At 47.8% G+C, this 17,115-nt stretch overlaps 1 protein-coding gene across 2 annotated transcripts; it reads right to left on the reverse strand.

The window, feature by feature from the left end:
* Nucleotides 1-471: 471 nt before the first annotated feature.
* Nucleotides 472-6,886, reverse strand: POLR3D (RNA polymerase III subunit D). 2 transcript variants are annotated; one of them, XM_050801444.1, is made up of 9 exons: nt 6,755-6,886; nt 6,359-6,528; nt 4,719-4,762; nt 3,982-4,133; nt 3,713-3,837; nt 3,340-3,508; nt 2,681-2,943; nt 1,426-1,578; nt 472-1,257 (listed from the first exon to the last, which is right to left on the reverse strand). In XM_050801444.1, exons 2-9 carry the CDS (start codon nt 6,521-6,523, stop codon nt 1,135-1,137), a joined length of 1,194 nt encoding a protein of 397 aa, XP_050657401.1. In that variant the 5' UTR covers nt 6,524-6,528; nt 6,755-6,886; the 3' UTR covers nt 472-1,134. The 2 variants fall into 2 exon arrangements, with proteins under 2 accessions (XP_050657401.1, XP_050657400.1); XM_050801443.1 differs by having other exon boundaries at nt 6,792-6,882.
* Nucleotides 6,887-17,115: the final 10,229 nt, after the last annotated feature.

The following is a 17,115-nucleotide window of genomic DNA, read 5'->3' on the forward strand; positions in this document are numbered from 1 at the left end:
GACAGAGGCCGGCCTCTGAAACCCAAAGTTTTTGAAGTGGGCATCATCAGCCAAGTGTCAAAGAGGCCATTATTCAATATATCCCTAACTTCTCTTACCAAGGGTTTAGTTTTGTTGTTAGCAATATATGACTCCAGCTCATACATGAGTAATAACTGCAAAGGAAAGAGTACGGGGAACATGTCTTGGGCCCAACATGTCCCCCAAAGGCTTTTGCAGGGTGCTGGGAGGAAGTCTCTGACTTCTTCCTTTGTTACCTGCAGCGATTACAGTAACTCACACAGGAGGCACCTGGCTAACACCAGCCAGGAGAAAAAGGCGTAGAACAGCCTGACACCATAAATTTAGGGCATCAGGCCCAGGGTGAGGACAGGATATAAAACAGGAAGGGGCAAGAGTGGGGACGGGAGAGCTCTAGTCACTGCCTCTGGGAGACTTGAAATCTCTATTTTGTTTGAAAATAGACTCAGGTAGAGAAAAAGGACATGAATATTTATTGAGTGCCTGCTGGTTCTGGCCTTGTGCGTGGCCTTGTGCAGTTTTCATCTATAACAGCCCATGAATCCTCACCCAAACCCTGGAAGGTAGGTATCATCCCCATTTGTGTCGGATGAGGAATAGGAGGCTCAGAAAGGTTAGGTAGTTTGTCCAAGGACACAGAACCAGGAACTGGCCAGCTTGGACCGAGAGCTTAAGTTTCAGACTCAATCCCTGCTCTCTCTCCTATGCTGCCTCCGGGAGGAAGGAGGGAGCACCAGTAGAAGCTGCAGTTCTCACACTTCCTGCCCCGGCGGCCCAGCAGGCACCAAGAGAAGCCAGCCCCTACCCACAGACCCTCCCCACCTACCTTGGGAGGATGCATCAGTGGATGAGATTAAGACATAAATACAAAAATAAATAGCAGGGCCAAGTCCCCAGCAGCAAGGATGTGCCATCTCCATGCTGCAGGAAGGTTCACTGTGCCATTTACAGCTGCTATGGGAGGAAGCCCTGGGGGACCTGGGACAATGGCTGCCAAAGGCTGGAGTGGGTGGGCTCAGTGGGCCCCTTCTGGGTCTCACAGATTCAAGAACAAAATGTCTGGAGCAGGCAGCAGCCGTGGGCACAGGCACCATCCTCCTCCATCTGCTCATTTTACCGGTGTTTGTGATCCAAGAGGGATTCAAAATCGGGGGAACATACAAGTTTGTGCTTCACGTGTCCCAGGACTGTCATCTCCCCTGTCCTACTGTCTCCAAGGCCCACGGACACCAGCTCCTGCCAATGGACAGAGACAGTGATGAGAACCACCACCACGTGCCCAGCGTGTAGAGCTGTGAATGGGGACATGATACTCCCAGAAACCCCCTCCCTTATTTAGCACTGGCTCTTCAATCCTCCTCCACTCCTTAAAGGGTCCCTCCCTTGCCCTAAGGAGGCTCTTACCTGCAAGAAGGAGCAGGCTGTTCCCATGGTCACGTCCAGAGTCACCTTGCCCAGGAGGAGTTGCACCCTTCCAGACTTGCGGATGAGTAGCTTGCCAACCTGACCCTCTGTCAGGTCAGCCAGGGTACAAGCATTCTCTGCCAGCTTGGCTTCCTGCGCAGAAAACCAGAAGATGGACACTGGGCTAGGAGCTCTTTCCTCCATCTTTCATGAACCCCCTTCTACTCCCTAAGAGTAAGGCACAGCAAAGGTCAGAATGAGCTCCCCAAAGAGTGCCTTCTCCTAGGGCTGTCGGCTATGGTTAAAATACAAAACCCATAGCAAACAAATACATAAACAGACAAAATATCAGTAACTGCTGAAGCTGAGTTCTGGTACATGGCAGTTTATGTTCTCATTTTTTTTTGAGACGAGGTCTGACTGTGTCACCCAGATTGGGGTGTGGTGGCGCGATCTTGGCTCACTGCAACCTCTGCCTCCTGGGCTCAAGGCATCCCCCCACCTTAGCCTCCCAAGTAGCAGGGACTACAGGCACATGCCACCATGCCTGGCTAGTTTTTGTATTAGCCATGGTGCCACCATGTTGCCCAGGCCAGTCCCGATCTCCTGGGCTCAAGTGATCCTCCCGTCTTGCCCTTCCAAAGCGCTAGGATTAGAGGCATGAGCCACCGCACCTGGCCATATGTTCTCTCATTTGTTTTTTTTTTTTTTTTTTTTTTTTTTTTTTGAGACGGAGTCTCGCTCTGTCACCCAGGCTGGAGTACTGTGGCCGGATCTCAGCTCACTGCAAGCTCCGCCTCCCGGGTTCCCGCCATTCTCTTGCCTCAGCCTCCCAAGTAGCTGGGACTACAGGCGCCCACCACCTCACCCGGCTAGTTTTTTGTTTTTTTTTTTTAGTAGAGACGGGGTTTCACCGTGTTAGCCAGGATGGTCTCAATCTCCTGACCTCGTGATCCGCCCGTCTCAGCCTCCCAAAGTGCTGGGATTACAGGCTTGAGCCACCGCGCCCGGCCTGTTCTCTCATTTGTATGTCTTTGAAATATTTCCTTATAAGAAGTGAACACACACCCCTGCAACACACACACACACAATTGGGGTTGGAGGTACAAAGACCCATGGCTCTTGCAGGCATCAAGAAAAACCACCCATTATTGTCCCATTTCAGCCAGGGTGGCACGGCTTTGCTTCCCACTACAGGTCACCACTTCCCCTCTTAGTCCCCGACTCTATCCCACAGGCCTCTGCCTGAGCATACCCGGTCTTTCTCCTGCTTGATGAGCATCATCTGTCCATCCTCACCCTGCACCTCTGTCTTGATGGGCTTGATGTCCTGGGTGGGCGGCTGGCCAGGGAGGGTGTCTGGCAGCTGCAGAAACAGCAGTTCCTCCTCCTTGGTGAGGCTCAGCTCCCTGAGCAGCTCTGCCACGGATACATCCTTTGGGAGGCCTGGGGTCTTCCTGGCTGCTTTGGGAGGAGCCTTCATCTTGGCCTCTTCCTCATCTCGTGGCTCCTCTTTCACTGCCCGGGTGATAGAAATGGAATGCTATCACATGACCACCCTCCATACCAGCTCACTGTTACCAGCCCTTTGCCCCCGTCTGCTCCACTGTCACTCAGCCAGGGAGTGGGAAGGGGGCACTGGTTATAGAGAGAGGGCAAGAGACAACATGTTTAAATCTCCCCTGACTTATCTAAAAAGCGACATCTGAGGCTGGGCCCACCGCTCCATGCCAACACAGGAACCCTCTGCGAGGGAGAATCGGGCATCTTTGTTCAGCTCATGTATCTTACAGCCGGGATGGGAGGACCTGCTCATGAGCAGCAGTCAGGGACACATGCAAAGGATGCCTGATGCACAGGATTCCTGGGGAGCAGCCATGGAATTGGAGATGAGAAGTTAACTGACAAGAGTACCTTTCACAGCAGGTACGTCCACCTCCATGTCTTCTTCCTTGGGGCCAGTCAGCCAAGGTTTAACATCTGGTTCGTCATTTTCTTCCTTAAAAAGCCACCCCGAGTGAGCCAGCGGCAGCTGCACAGGCATATTTCGAGTGTCGTTCCTCAGCCCGGGGTCATCGAGGAACTGCCAAAAAGAGCCTGGGTCATCCAGCCTGCTAGCACATGCACCTGGATCAAAGTCTGCTTTAGTCCCTTTCTAACCAAAGATTCCTGCTGCTCCCCAGGATTCCAGGACATCAGTGAGCTCTTCTGCCCCTCACCTGGCTCCCCAGAAGCCCTGTTCTACAGCCACAAGGAAGCCCCTTCCCCACAGCCTCCTGGTACCCACATCGTCCTTCTCCAGCATGCGCAAGATCTGTTTAGTTTCTTCGTCTGTCTCTCTCTTCTCTTTTTTGATGTTGATGATATGAGAAGGTCCCATGTCTGATACATCCACTGTCTTATCCCAGTTCCCTGTGGGAAATCACCCAGGTCACTAGGGATCAATAAGGAAGATGCCAACAGCAAGGAAAACTGAACTGGGAGCGGGGAAATTCCACTGCTCTCGCCCTTCTCTTGGGCAGTCTGAACTGAAATTCACTGATTCCTTCCTTGTACCTTTTTTCTTCATCATTTCGGCTGGGCCCTGCTCAAAGATGGAGTGAGACTGGATCACTTCTGGGCGGCCTCGTCCTCGTCCATGCCCCTCTCGCTGTCGGTCTCTGTCCCTTTCACGCTTCTCCTTCTTGACAGTTACTTCTTCCTTGGGCCTGGAAAAAAGAATGGATTAAGGGAAACCACTCACTCACTGTGTCTCCAAAAACTGGCCTTACTCTCCCATACCACTTCACTCCAAGACAGCGGAGAGTTTGAGCCAATAATTACACCATGAGAAGCAGAATCCAATCCTAATTCTAGCACTTTTCTCACTTCCTTGATGAGGCAGGATTTTTTCAGTTTGCTTTACTTTACGTTCTTGTCCAAAAATGTAGATTTTTGTTTGCATTGGGACTGAAAGCAGGAAGGCAGAAATGCAAAGGAACTTCAGGGAAAGCGTGATACATCTTTGTTTAAACTATTGGCTCTCAACTCGGGCCATCAAAGAGAATCACTCCATTCTACTGCCAACAAGTTAAATCACAATTTCTAGAGATGGAACCCTAGACACCAGTTTTTTTTTTTTTTAAAGCTTAAACATTAGAATCACCTAGGAGCCAGGGTTGAAAATCACTAGTGAAAAGAACTAAAGATATAAATTTAAATTTTGGAGCCACAAACCTACTTATTTCTCCCCAAAGCCCCAAATTCAGAGCAAGTAAATAAGGGGCAAGCATTCAGAAGGACTAGCTACTTACTCTTCCTTGATCTTCCGACTGATGATATTTGGGGTGAAGGTTTTCTGAAAGCAAAATACAGGAGTCACTGATGTGTTAGGTCCTGACCCCAAAGTACAGAGGAAAATAAAAATTCCCAACGGGCATCTTCTACAGACCACTGCCACCATGACTCTCTTTGGCACATTCCACAGTGCTGTCAGTTTTATAGATACACGTGTGCCTGAAAAGGAGGAACGTCATGGTGTGGTGGCAGTGGAGTTATGCATAGAAGAAAGGGGCACCAAAAACCATTTTTAACCAGCAGCCTTAGGAAAGAAGATCCTGAAAGAAGGTCCTCTGGGACTTCTAAAAGCAAAGGAATTTCTCTGGTCTCACCTCTTATCTTCAAACTGCTATAGAGACCAGTCAGTATCATGGGGGAACATCTCTAGCAGCAAGGCCTAAGTAGGGAAGGCCACAGATCTGCCAATACTCTCAATCACTGTTGGCAGTGTTTTTCCATATTTTCCAAGGCAAAGTTAGGTTTCTAAAGACTGCTTTATGTCCAGGCGTGGTGGCTCACGCCTGTAATCCCAGCACTTTGGGAGGCCAAGGCAGGTGGATCATGAGGTCAGGAGTTCAAGATCAGCCTGGCCAAGATGGTGAAACCCCGTCTCTACTAAAAACTACAAAAATTAGCCAGGTGCGGTGGCAGGCCTCTGTAATCCCAGCTACTCGGGAGGCTGAGGGAGGAGAATCGCTTGAACCCCAGGAGGTGGAGGTTGCAGTGAGCTGAGATGGTGCCTCTGTGCTACAGCCTGGGCGACAGAAAGAGACTCTGTTAAAAAAAACAAACAAACAAAAAAAACTGCTTTATTTGGCCGGGAGCGGTGGCTCACGCCTGTAATCCCAGCACTTTGGGAGGCCGAGGTGGGTGGATCACAAGGTCAGGGGTTCAAGAACAGCCTGCCAACATGGTGAAACCTTGTGTCTACTAAAAATACAAAAATCAGCTGGACATGGTGGCGGGCACCTGTAATCCCAGCTACTCAGGAGGCTGAGGCAGGAGAATCGCTCAAACCCGGGAGGCAGAGGTTGCAGTGAGCCAAGATCATGCCATTACACTCCAGTTTGGGGGACAAGGGCGAGACTTCGTCTCAAAAAAAAAACCCAAAAACCTGCTTTATTCTTCTGTCATCCTGACCCCACCCCTTTCTCGGCTACTCTTGACATCCACAGTCATATACACATGGGACAGCCCACAGAGCCTCGAATGCCATGCCTAGGATTCATGATACTCTAGATAACAAGTTTGCACACTGAGATGGTGAATTCTGAACGCTCTAAGACTGTGAAGTTTATGCCTGCCTGGCTTTCATGGGTTTCTTAAAGATGTCCAAACACACAATAAGAGTAAATAAACACTGTTCAAATTACTTTTGAACGACTTTAACTTATTAGGATTCTCTGTCTTTCAACCACCTCTGGGACTCATTTCAACATTTTGTACTCAGTACCTAGATTTGAAGATAGGACAGGCTCCCTAGAATTTAAAGAGGGGTAGGCTTGAGGCCCAACGACACTCCTGACACATAGTAGGCCCTACACAAACATCAGTTGAATGCCGGGGCTTGGAATTCAAGGTAGTTGAGTTTCTTTAGAAACGCGCCTTTGGATACCTTCTTGACTCCCCCGAGGGTGAGGTCCCTGGAACGGATGGAGGGAAGGCGGCCGGGGGTGAGGGGAGGCGCCGGCCGCCGCCCGATGAGCCCCCGGGCCCCAGTCAGGAGGGGTCGGGGCCCTCCCGGAGTGCTGGGCTCGCCGGCGGCGTTTCCTTCCGACATGTTGCCTGGGAGAGAAGGGGGGACGAGATTACCAGAGTGGACTGACACGCGGACCCTGGCGGAACCCAACCCCCTTGCTTTCCGGTCCCCCAGTCAGTGCGTCCCTCCAGTGGCCTCTCAGCTCCTCCCCTCCCACGTGGCGAGATTCCCGGGACCACCCAGGTGAGAGCCTTTGGCTCGCGACACGCCCTCTCTCCAGGAACCCCGCCCAGGAACCAGGCAGGGACGCACCCGGGCCGCGGCTCCACACCGCGCGTCACCACTTCACCTGCGACGCGACCAGCTGCCAGCTTTAGGTCTCCGCACCGGGCGGAAGTCTGCGTGGCACCGCCTGGGCGCTGCCATCTTGGCACGGGCCGGATGTGACGTTTCGGGGGCGGGACTGGGCCACAGTATTTATCAGGCGGCGCTTCGCTCCCCTCCGCCTTCTCTTCCCGGTTCTTCCCGGAGTCGGGAAAAGCTGGGTTGAGAGGGCGAAAAAGGATGAGGGAACCGGTCTGGGCTACGCTATGTGGCGGTGCTCGGGGGTCTTGGCCCCCGGGCGGTGGCGTGGAGGTGCCGAGATCAGGGTCGCGGGTCTTGTCGGCCGCCAAGCCGCAATGTGAGGCTTCGCCTCGGCGGAGCCCCTGGGAGCTTGGGGTAGCTGCTCGGGATGGGACAAGGGGCGCGGCACAGAGAGCGAGACCTGGACTTAGAGTCGGGGAGTCTTGGGCCGTGCCGAGCCCTGTCTGCGGGTTCTCCATGGTGACCTTGGAGTGGTCACTACCTCCGGGCAGCGACCTCGCCCACTCTCGGGGACCCCTTCCCTGTGCTCCTGGTGGAGTCCTGGGGTGAGGCTGTGAGGGCAGCGTTGGAACAGCCGCAGTGGACCAACTGGTGCCCAGTCACACCCGCTTGGGATCACGAAGGCGGTGGCCCTCGGGTGCGCTCTTGGTCAAAGCCTGGACAGAATCGGAATACCAAGTTTGCTCTACTGCTGGAGGAATTTAAAGAACTTTTATTGACTCCAGCGTTTGTGATATAAAAAGTGTCGTTTAATGTTATCTCCCATCCCCCAGACCGTATAAAAACATTATTACGGGGAGTTTGAGGAAAGGAAATCGTTTCTACCAGAATGCCACGTAGAGTACTACTATTAAAAATTTTGTAATGTGTCTAGTAGTCTTCACAGAGTTGTATCACAATTTCGTATCCTTTTTCTTTTCTTTTTTTGAGGCGAGGTTTCTGCATACTGCAACCTCTGCCTCCCAGCCTCAAGCCATGCTCCCACCTCAGCCTCCCAAGTAGCTGGGACTCTAAATACATGCCACCACGCCCGGCTAATTTTTTTTTTTTCTTTTTTCTTTTTTTTCTTTTTTTTTTTTTTTTTTGTATTTTTGGTAGAGACGGGATTTCACTGTGTTGCTCACACTGGTCTTGAACTCCTGAGCTCGAGTGATGCCACCCGCCTCGGCCTCCCAATGTGCTGGGGTTACAGGCGTCAGCCACTGCGCCTGGCCTGTATCCTGCTTTTTCAAATAACATTTCTCTGTTACGGCATCAAAGACTGCATAGTTCTCCAGTGGCTGTATCATGATTTAAGTATTTCCCTGATTGTTTCTTTTTTCCCTGTTTTAAATAATGCTGTAGTGAATATCTGGTACATTCGACGTGCTTTTTTTCGATTTTGTTTTGGTTTTTGTTTTCTTTCGGATTATATTCCTGGGATAGATTTCCCGTCCTGGGATAACTGGCCAAAAGAAGGTGGGTTTTTTTTTGTTTTGTTTTGTTTTTGTTTTTTTTTTTTTTTTTAAAGTAAATATTTGGGATGGGCTTGGTGGCTTACGCTTGTAATCCCAGTGCTTTGGGAGGCGGAGGTGGGAGGATCGCTTGAAAGGCTCAGCAGTTCGAGATTGCAGTGAGCTACGATCCAGCCCCTACACTCCAGCCTGGGTGACACAGCAAGACCCTATCTCTAAAAACATTTTTTAAATTAAACTTTTTATTTTGAGAACATGGTAGATTCATGTAGAGTTGTAAGAAACCATGTAGAGAGATCCCAAGTATTGTTTATTCATTTTCCCCCAGTAGTAACATCTTGCCATCAGAATATTGACATTGGTGCAGTCAAGATACAAGAAGTTTCCATCACCACAAGGATTCCTCTAGCTGCCCTTTTATAGCCACACTTCCCTCCCCCCACCTCCTCCCACCACTAATCTGTTTTCCATTTCTGCCATTTTGGTATTTCAAAAGTGTTATATAAATGGAATCGTACAGTATGTGACTTCTTGGGATTGCTTTTTTCACTCGGCATTGTTCCCCGGAGATCATCCAAGTTGTTGCGTGTATCAATAGTTCGTTCCCTTTTATTGCAAAGTATTCATGGTTTGTTTAACCATTCACCCTCTGAAAGACATCTGGGTGGTTTTCCGTTTGGGGTTATTATGGATAAAGCTGCTGTGAAAATACATGTACAAGATTTTGTGTGAACATAAGTTTTTATTTCTCTGGGATAATTGCCCATGAGTGCAATCATTGGGTTATGTGGTAGTTGTATCTTAGTTTTACAAGAAACTGCCAAGCTGTTTTCCACAGTGGCTGTACCATTTTGTACATGCACATTTTATGGTTCTTCATTCATATTGCTAAATTGCTTTCAAAAAGGATTGTGCGGCCGGGCCTGGTGGCTCACGCCAGTAATCCCAGCACTTTGGAAGGCCAAGGTGGGCAGATCACTTGAGGTCAGGAGTTCCAGACCAGCCTGGCCAACATGGCGAAACCCCGTCTCTACTAAAAATACAAAAATTAGCTGGGTGTGATGGTGCATGCCCATAATTCCAGCTACTTGGGAGGCTGAGGCACGAGAATCGCTTGAACCGGGGAGGCGGAGGTTGCAGTGAGCTGAGATCACGCCATTGCACTCCAACCTGGGCGACAGGGGGACAGTCTGTCTCAAAACACCAAAAACAAACAAACTCCACAAAAAAAAAATAAAAAAGATTGTGCTGAAATACATCAACACTAAGAATGTGTGTATATACAATAATCAAATGTATACACATATACACACATTGTGGGCTTTTGATGGAGTCCTGGGTGAGGCTATGTGGGCAGCCTTGGAACAGCCACAGTGGGTCAACCGGTGCCTAGTCACACCCATCCTGGGCTCACAGCAGTGGCCCTCATGTGCACTCATCGTCAAAGCCTGGAAGGAATCTGAATACCAAGTTTGCTCTACTGTTGGAATTTAAAGAACTTTTATTGGCTAGGTGTGGTGGCTCATGCCTGTAATGCCAGCACTTTGGGAGGCCGAGGCGGGTGGATCACCTGAGGTCAGGAGTTCGAGACCAGCCTGGCCAACATGGTGAAACCCTGTCTCTACTAAAAGTACAAAAATTAGCCAGGCGTGGTGGCGGGCATCAGTAATCCCAGCTACTTGGGAGGTTGAGGCCGGAGAATCGCTTGAACCCAGGAGAAGGAGATTGCAGTGCGCCAAGATTGCGCCATTGCACTCCAGCCTGGGCGACAAGAGCAAAACTCCATCTGAAAACAAACAAACAAACAGGCTGGGCGCAGTGGCTCACACCTATAATCCCAGCACTTTGGGAGGCCAAGGTGGGCAGATCACAAGGTCAGGAGTTCGAGACTAGCCTGACCAACATGGTGAAAACCCATCTCTACTAAAAATACAAGGCCGGGCGCGGTGGCTGAAGCCTGTTATCCCAGCACTTTGGGAGGCCGAGGCGGGTGGATCACGAGGTCAGGAGATCGAGACTATCCTGGCTAACATGGTGAAACCCCGTCTCTACTAAAAAAAAAAAAAACAAAAAACTAGCCGGGCGTGGTGGCGGGCGCCTGTAGTCTCAGCTACTTGGGAGGCTGAGGCAGGAGAATGGCGTGAACCTGGGAGGCGGAGCTTGCAGTGAGCCGAGATCACGCCACTGCACTCCAGCCTGGGAGACACAGCGAGATTCCGTCTCAAAAAAAAAAAAAAAAAAAAAAAAACTCTGCCGGGCGCGGTGGCTCACAAAAAAAATTAGCTGGGCGTGGTGGCATGCGCCTGTAATCCCAGCTACTTGGAAGGCTGAGGCAGGAGAATAGGTTGAATCCGGGAGGCGGATGTTGCAGTGAGCCGAGATCGCGCCACTGCACTCCAGCCTGGGAGACAGAGGAAGACTCCGTTTCAAGAAAAAAAAAGAACTTTTATTGACTTTGAAATGTATTGACTCCGTACACACACACACACACACACACACGCACACACAGGTAGTACATAAGAATGTATAATTTTAGGGTGTAGTGGCACCCACCTGTAGTGCCAGCTACTTGGGAGGCTGAGGTGAGAGGATCGATTGATCCCAGGGGGTGGAGGCTGCAGTGAGCTCTGATTGTGCTACTGCACTCCAGCCTGGGAGACAGAGGAGATCTCGTCTCAAAAAAACAAACAAAAAAGAGAATATATAATTTTTTGTCCACATCCTTTTGAGTATTGGCTCTTAAAATTTAAAACTTTGTTTGCCAATTTACTAATATTTTGTTATGTTGCTTTCTAAACAGACCTTTTTCAACTTCTTTCTGCATGTTGATTTTACAATAATCAAACCAAACCTATACCCTTTTCCTGTTCCCTACAGAGCTACACGCAACAGCCCTTAGTTTCTAATTAGAGCACTGGGTGAAATAGCTTTGATTTCATTCTGTTGGGCTTTGAAGTTCACCAAGTAGTAGCTTTCCTGGTTTATTTTGTATTTTTAAAAGTACACTCATTCATTTTAGAAAATTTGGAAAAATTTAAAAAGCACTGAGAAGAAAAAGCTATCCATTATTATCCCATCAAATGTTTTATATACTTGAAGTCATTTTTCTATGCATTTAGATTTTTTTTTTTTTTTTTTTTTTTTTTGAGATGGAGTCTCGCTGTGTTACCCAGGCTGGAGTGCAGTGGCACGATCTCGGCTCACTGCAAGCTCCTCCTCCCGGGTTTACGCCATTCTCCCACCTCAGCCTCCGAGTAGCTGGGACTACAGGCGCGCACCACCACGCCCGGTTAATTTTTTGTATTTTTAGTAGAGACAGGGTTTCACCATGTTAGCCAGGATGGTCTTGATCTTCTGACCTCGTGATCCGCCCGCCTCGGCCTCCCAAAGTGCTGCGATTACAGGCTTGAGCCACTGAGCCTGGCCGCATTTAGATTTTTTTTAATTGGGATATTTTACACAGGGGTCTTTTAACATTTTTATCTATTTATTTATTTTGAGGCCAAGTTATGAGACTGGCTAGTTTTTGTATTTTTGGTAGAGTCGGGGTTTTGCCATGTTGCCCAGGCTAGTCTTGAACTCCTGGGCTCAATCCATCTGCCCACCTCTACCTCCCAAAGTGTTGGGATTACAGACGTGAGCCACTGTGCCCAGCTGAGCTTAGTTTGTTGTTAATAACGTTTTATTTTCACAAATATCATAATAAAGACAATGATCTCATTGTAATTTAACAAACTCTTAAGAACAAATACAGTCTTCTAGGTCTAAATGCAGGTTTAAAAGGTATAACAGATTCTGTCAAAAATCTGTTCTTGTGAATTTTTTTTTTTTTTGAGACGGAGTCTTGCTCTGTTGCCCAGGCTCTAGTGCAATGGCATGATCTCGACTCACTTGCAACCTCTGCCTCCCAGGTTCAAGCAATTCTCCTGCCTCAGCCTCCCAAGTAGCTGGGATTACAGGTGCGTGCCACTACGTCCGGCTACTTTTTGTGTTTTTAATAGAGGTGGGGTTTCACAATGTTGACCAGGCTGGTCTCAAACTCCTGACCACAGGTGATCCACCTGCCTCAGCCTCCCAAAGTGCTGGGATTACTGGCGTGAGCCACTGCGTCCGGCCTTTTTTTTTTTTTTTTTTTTCCCTGAAACATGGTCTTGCCCTGTCGCCCACGCTGGAGTACAGTGGATACTCACAGCTACAGTCATAGCTCACTGTAGCCTGCAACTCCTGGGCTCAAGGGAGCCTCCTGCCTCAGCCTCCTGTGTAGCTGGGACTACAGGTGTGCACCACCATACCCAACTATTTTTAATTATTTTGTAGAGACAGAATCTCACTATGTTGCGTAAGCTGGTTTCAAACTCATGGGTTCAAGCGATCTACCCCCTTTGGCATTCCAAAGTGTTGGAACTACAGGCGTGAGCCATGGCGCCTGGCCTCCTGTGAATTCTTCATGGACATTAAAAATGAATAAGAAACTGTTTTGAATATGTATTGGTAGAGTAAAAGGAATGTGAGATATGAGAACGCTATCCAAGTTCAAGCTATTACATGTTCTCTGTGTAATTTGTCCTTGTTTATTTGCATCATTTTGCTGGCCATTCATTTGCTGGTTCCTCCTTATCGCCTTGACGCTTACATGTTGGAGAGCTCTAGAATTCTGTCCTTGGGGCCGGGTGTGGTGGATCAGACCTGTAATTCCAGCACTTTGGGAGGCCGAAGTGGGCTGATCACGAGGTCAGGAGATCGAGACTATCCTGGCTAACATAGTGAAACCCCGTCTCTACTAAAATACAAAAAATTAGCTGTGCGTGGTGGTGCGCTCTTATAGTCCCAGCTACTTTGGAGGCTGAGGCAGGGGAACCACTTGAACCCAGGAGGCGGAGGTTGCAGTGAGCCGAGATTGTGCCGTTGCACTCCAGCCTGGGCAACAAGAGCGAGACTCCATCTAAAAAAAAAAAAAAAAAAAAAAGAATTCTGTCCTTGGAATTCTTTCCTATTTTCTCTATACTAACTCCCATGACAATAGTCCAGTTTCTCAGCTTCAAGTGTACTGTATGCTGATCACTCCTAAGGGCTCATCTCTAGTCCAGTGCTCCCTGAACCCCTGATGTGTCTCTGCCTATTCCATACCTCCAGTTGGATGTCTGCTTGGGCATCTCAAAACCTATGTCCACATCCAAACTTTTTTTTTTGAAACAGGGTCTTGCCCTGTCGCCCAGGCTGGAGTGCAGTGACATGATTTCCACTTACTGCAACCTCCGCCTCCCTGATTCAAGCAATTCTCCTGCCTCAGCCTCCTAAGTAGCTGGGATTACAGGCACGTGCCACCACACCCAGCTAATTTTTGTGTTTTTAGTAGAGACGGGGTTTCACCATGTTGGCCAGGCTGGTCTCGAACTCCTGACCTCAAGTGATCCACCTGCCTCGACCTCCCAAAGTGCTGGGATTACTGGTGTGAGCCACTGCACCTGGCCACATCCACACTTTTTTGATCTTTCTCCTCAAGCTACTTCTTCAAAGTGGTCCCCATCTCAGTAAATGGTAGCTGCATCCTGCTAGTTGTTCAAATTAAAAATCTTGCAGATTTTTTTTTTTTTTTAATGACACAAGATCTTTCTTATTCTGTCGCCCAGGCTGGAGTGCAGTGGTGTGATCTCAGCTCACTGCAGCCTCAACCTCCCAGGCTCAAGTGATTCTCCCACCTTAGCCTCTCAGGTAGCTGGGACTATAGGCGCACAGCACCATGCCTGGCTAATTTTAAAAATTTTTTGTAGAGTTGGAGTTTCACCATGTTGCCCAGGCTGGTCTTGAGCTCCTGGGTCTCAAGCGATCTGCCCACCTCGGCCTCCCAAAGTGCTGGGATTACAGGCGTGAGCCACTGCGCCCAGCCTTGCGACTTACATATGAGCTACGACTTATATATCAGCTATTATATATCAGTATATATAATACTACGTCTTATATATCAACTTTTCCAGGTACATCCGGGATCTTCCCACTTCTCACCACCTTGGTCCAGGCCACCATCGTTTATTGCTGATTATTATAATTGCCTCCTAACTGGCCTCCTTCCACCTGAATCCTCCAAGTCTAGTCTCCACATAGTGGAACTGACATGTTTCACTTTGGGACATCTCTGCTCTAAACTTCCCAATGGCTTCCCATTTCAGAGTAAAAATCAAAGGTCTTAGAATGGCCTGCGGCACGGCCCTGCATGATCTCTCCCGGCACCTACCATTTCTCCAGTCTCAACTCCTTGCACACTGGCTCCCCCTGCTGTTTCTGGACTGTATCAGGCAACATCCTGCTTCAGGGCCCCTGCACCTGTTACCTGCAATGCCCTTCCTCCACAAAATTCTACATGGCTCCCGTCCATCCTTTAATCAGGTGGTTTTTGTTGTTGTTGTTGTTGTTTTTCCCAAAGTCACCTTTTCAAAGAGTCCTCCTCTGATGGCCCTATTTAAAATCATAACTCCCAACTTCTCCATGACGTTTCCTATCTCTACTTACCGACTTATTTTTCTCTAGAGCATTTATCACCACTCAACAGACTACAAAGTTTGTTTATTTATTTATTTATTTACTTACCTATTTAATTATCTGTCTTCCCCCACCAGAATGTAAACCCTATGAGAGCAGGGATTTTTTTTTTTTTTTTGGTTCTCCTTTCCCTGCCCACAACTGCAGGATCCTCATTGCCTGAAATAGTGCCTTATACATAGGTAAGCACCCAGTGAATTTTTTAAAATGGATGATTGAATTCCAATTTGTGATGAGATCAACTAGAAAATTTGGATGTGCATTAGAAAGAATAAGAGTAGATTGTTTCCAGAAAGCAATTGAATTTTGGCACCATTGATGTCAAAGCCATCTGTGAGTTGTATTATCATGTCTTCTCTATAGATTATTCTGTAAGTGACTCTTAATAGAGTAAATGTGGCAAGTTTTGGGTGCATGGAGGGAAGGCGCTTCATCATGGTGATCGCTTGTATTCAGTATGCCACACTCTTGTCCTGGTTTTTTTTTGTTGTTTGTTTGTTTGTTTGTTTTTTGTGTTTTTTTTTTTTTTGGCAGTCTGGCTCTGTCACTCAGGCTGGAGTGCAGTGGCAGGATCTTGGCTCACTGCAACCTCCACCTCCCGGGCTCAAGTGATTCTCCTGCTGCAGTCTCCTGAGTAGCTGTGACTACAGGTGTGCACCACCACGCCTGGGTATCTTTTGTATTTTTAGTAGAGACAGGGTTTTGCCATGTTGGCCAGGCTGGTCTCCAACTCCTGACCTCGGAAAATTCGGCTGCCTCAGCCTCCCTAAGTCCTGAGATTACAGGTATGAGCCACCGCGCCTGGCCTTGTCCTGGTACCTTGCCAAGCAGTGCACAGTGGTGTTCCATATTTCCTACATCATGTTCTTCCACTTTGGGTATAATTTACTGACTATTCCAGTACTGTGGTTCTATATGAGTCCTTCTACTTACGATTCTCTTTCATCATTCTTCTTGATCTTTTTCTCTTGAAGTTTCCTTTATCCCTCCAACATTCTCTCAGTGTCTCTTCTATAGTTAGTCTGAGTTCTTTAATATAATTCATCATGTTCCCATGTCTTAAAGTTATTAAATATTTAAGTTTTCTACAAAATCTGAGATACATATATATATTTTTTGAGACAGGTTCTCACTTTGTCACCCAGACTGGAGTGCAATGTTGTGATCATGCCTCACTGCAGCCTCCAAATCCTGGGCTCAAGCAATCCTGCTGCCTCAGCCTCCAGAGTAGTTAGGACTATAGGCCCATGCCACCATGCCCAGCTAACTTTTGTACTTTTTGTGAAGATGGGGTTTCACCATGTTGCCCAGGCCGGTCTCGAATTCCTGGGTTCAAGTGATCTGCCCACTTCAGACTCCTAAAAAGCTGAGATTACAGGTATGAGCCACCACACCCAGTCATAAAATACTTATTCTTTAGTTTAGTAAATGCTTTTAGAATTAGGTGAATGCTCTTCCTTAAAATAGATGACCAGTGAAGGTTGTAGGTTGTCTAAACATAATTTCAAAAAGAAAATGAAATAGGCACTGAGAAATCCATGTAGTTCTTATAAATACTCATGACCCACTCTTGTCATTGTAAACACATGTAAATGACCAAAGCGGTTTCCATGGACTACCTGGATATATGTGCATTCATTGGCTCACTGGATCTCCATAGTGAGCTCAGCCATAGGGAAATACACATAAACATTTTGAATCTATAAAGTGCATAAGCAATATTAAGACTGTAAATATGTTTTACTTATAGTCTCATTCTCTATTACATCAGACTCTGTATTTGCTATGCATCTTTCTACCACGAAGAATCTGGCCTTGGTACTCAGACAGACCTGAATATGAATACTAACTAGTTTTACTACTTACGGCCTCAGTACTCTTTCCCACCTTCCACCTTTTTAAAATGGAGTTGATCAGCTGGGCATGGTGGCTCACACCTGTAATCCTAGCACTTTGAGAGGCCAAGGCAGGAGGATCACTTGAGGCCAGGAGTTGGAGACCAGCCTGACCAACATAGTAAGAACCTGTCTCTATAAAAAAAAAAAAAAAAAAAAAAAAAAAAGAGTATGTGATGAACAGAAAAGATATTGGTAAGTGAAATAAGAAGGTTATAAAACAGCATTCTTTCATTCTATTTTTGTTAATAAATTCTATACATGCATTGGCTGGGTGTGGTGGCTCACATCTGTGTAATCCCAACTACTTTGGAAGGCCAAGGCGGGTGGATTGCTTGCATTTAGGAGTTTGGGACCAGCCTGGGCAACACAGTGAGACCCCATCTCTATAAAAAAATTAAAAAATTAGCCAGGTGTGGTG

The sequence above is a fragment of the Macaca thibetana genome, chromosome 8, assembly GCF_024542745.1.
Source record: "Macaca thibetana thibetana isolate TM-01 chromosome 8, ASM2454274v1, whole genome shotgun sequence".
Classification (NCBI taxonomy): Eukaryota; Metazoa; Chordata; class Mammalia; order Primates; family Cercopithecidae; genus Macaca; species Macaca thibetana.

Bases quoted from the DNA above. Each gene is read 5' to 3' on its own strand.
- POLR3D (XM_050801444.1), bottom strand. From the start codon at position 6,523: ATGTCGGAAGGAAACGCCGCCGGCGAGCCCAGCACTCCGGGAGGGCCC. The intron at 3,838-3,981 runs GTACAAGGAAGG...GATTTCCCACAG, and splicing joins CGAAATGATGAAGAAAAAAG to GGAACTGGGATAAGACAGTG. The intron at 1,579-2,680 runs GTATGCTCAGGC...TTTTCTGCGCAG, and splicing joins TCAAGCAGGAGAAAGACCGG to GAAGCCAAGCTGGCAGAGAA.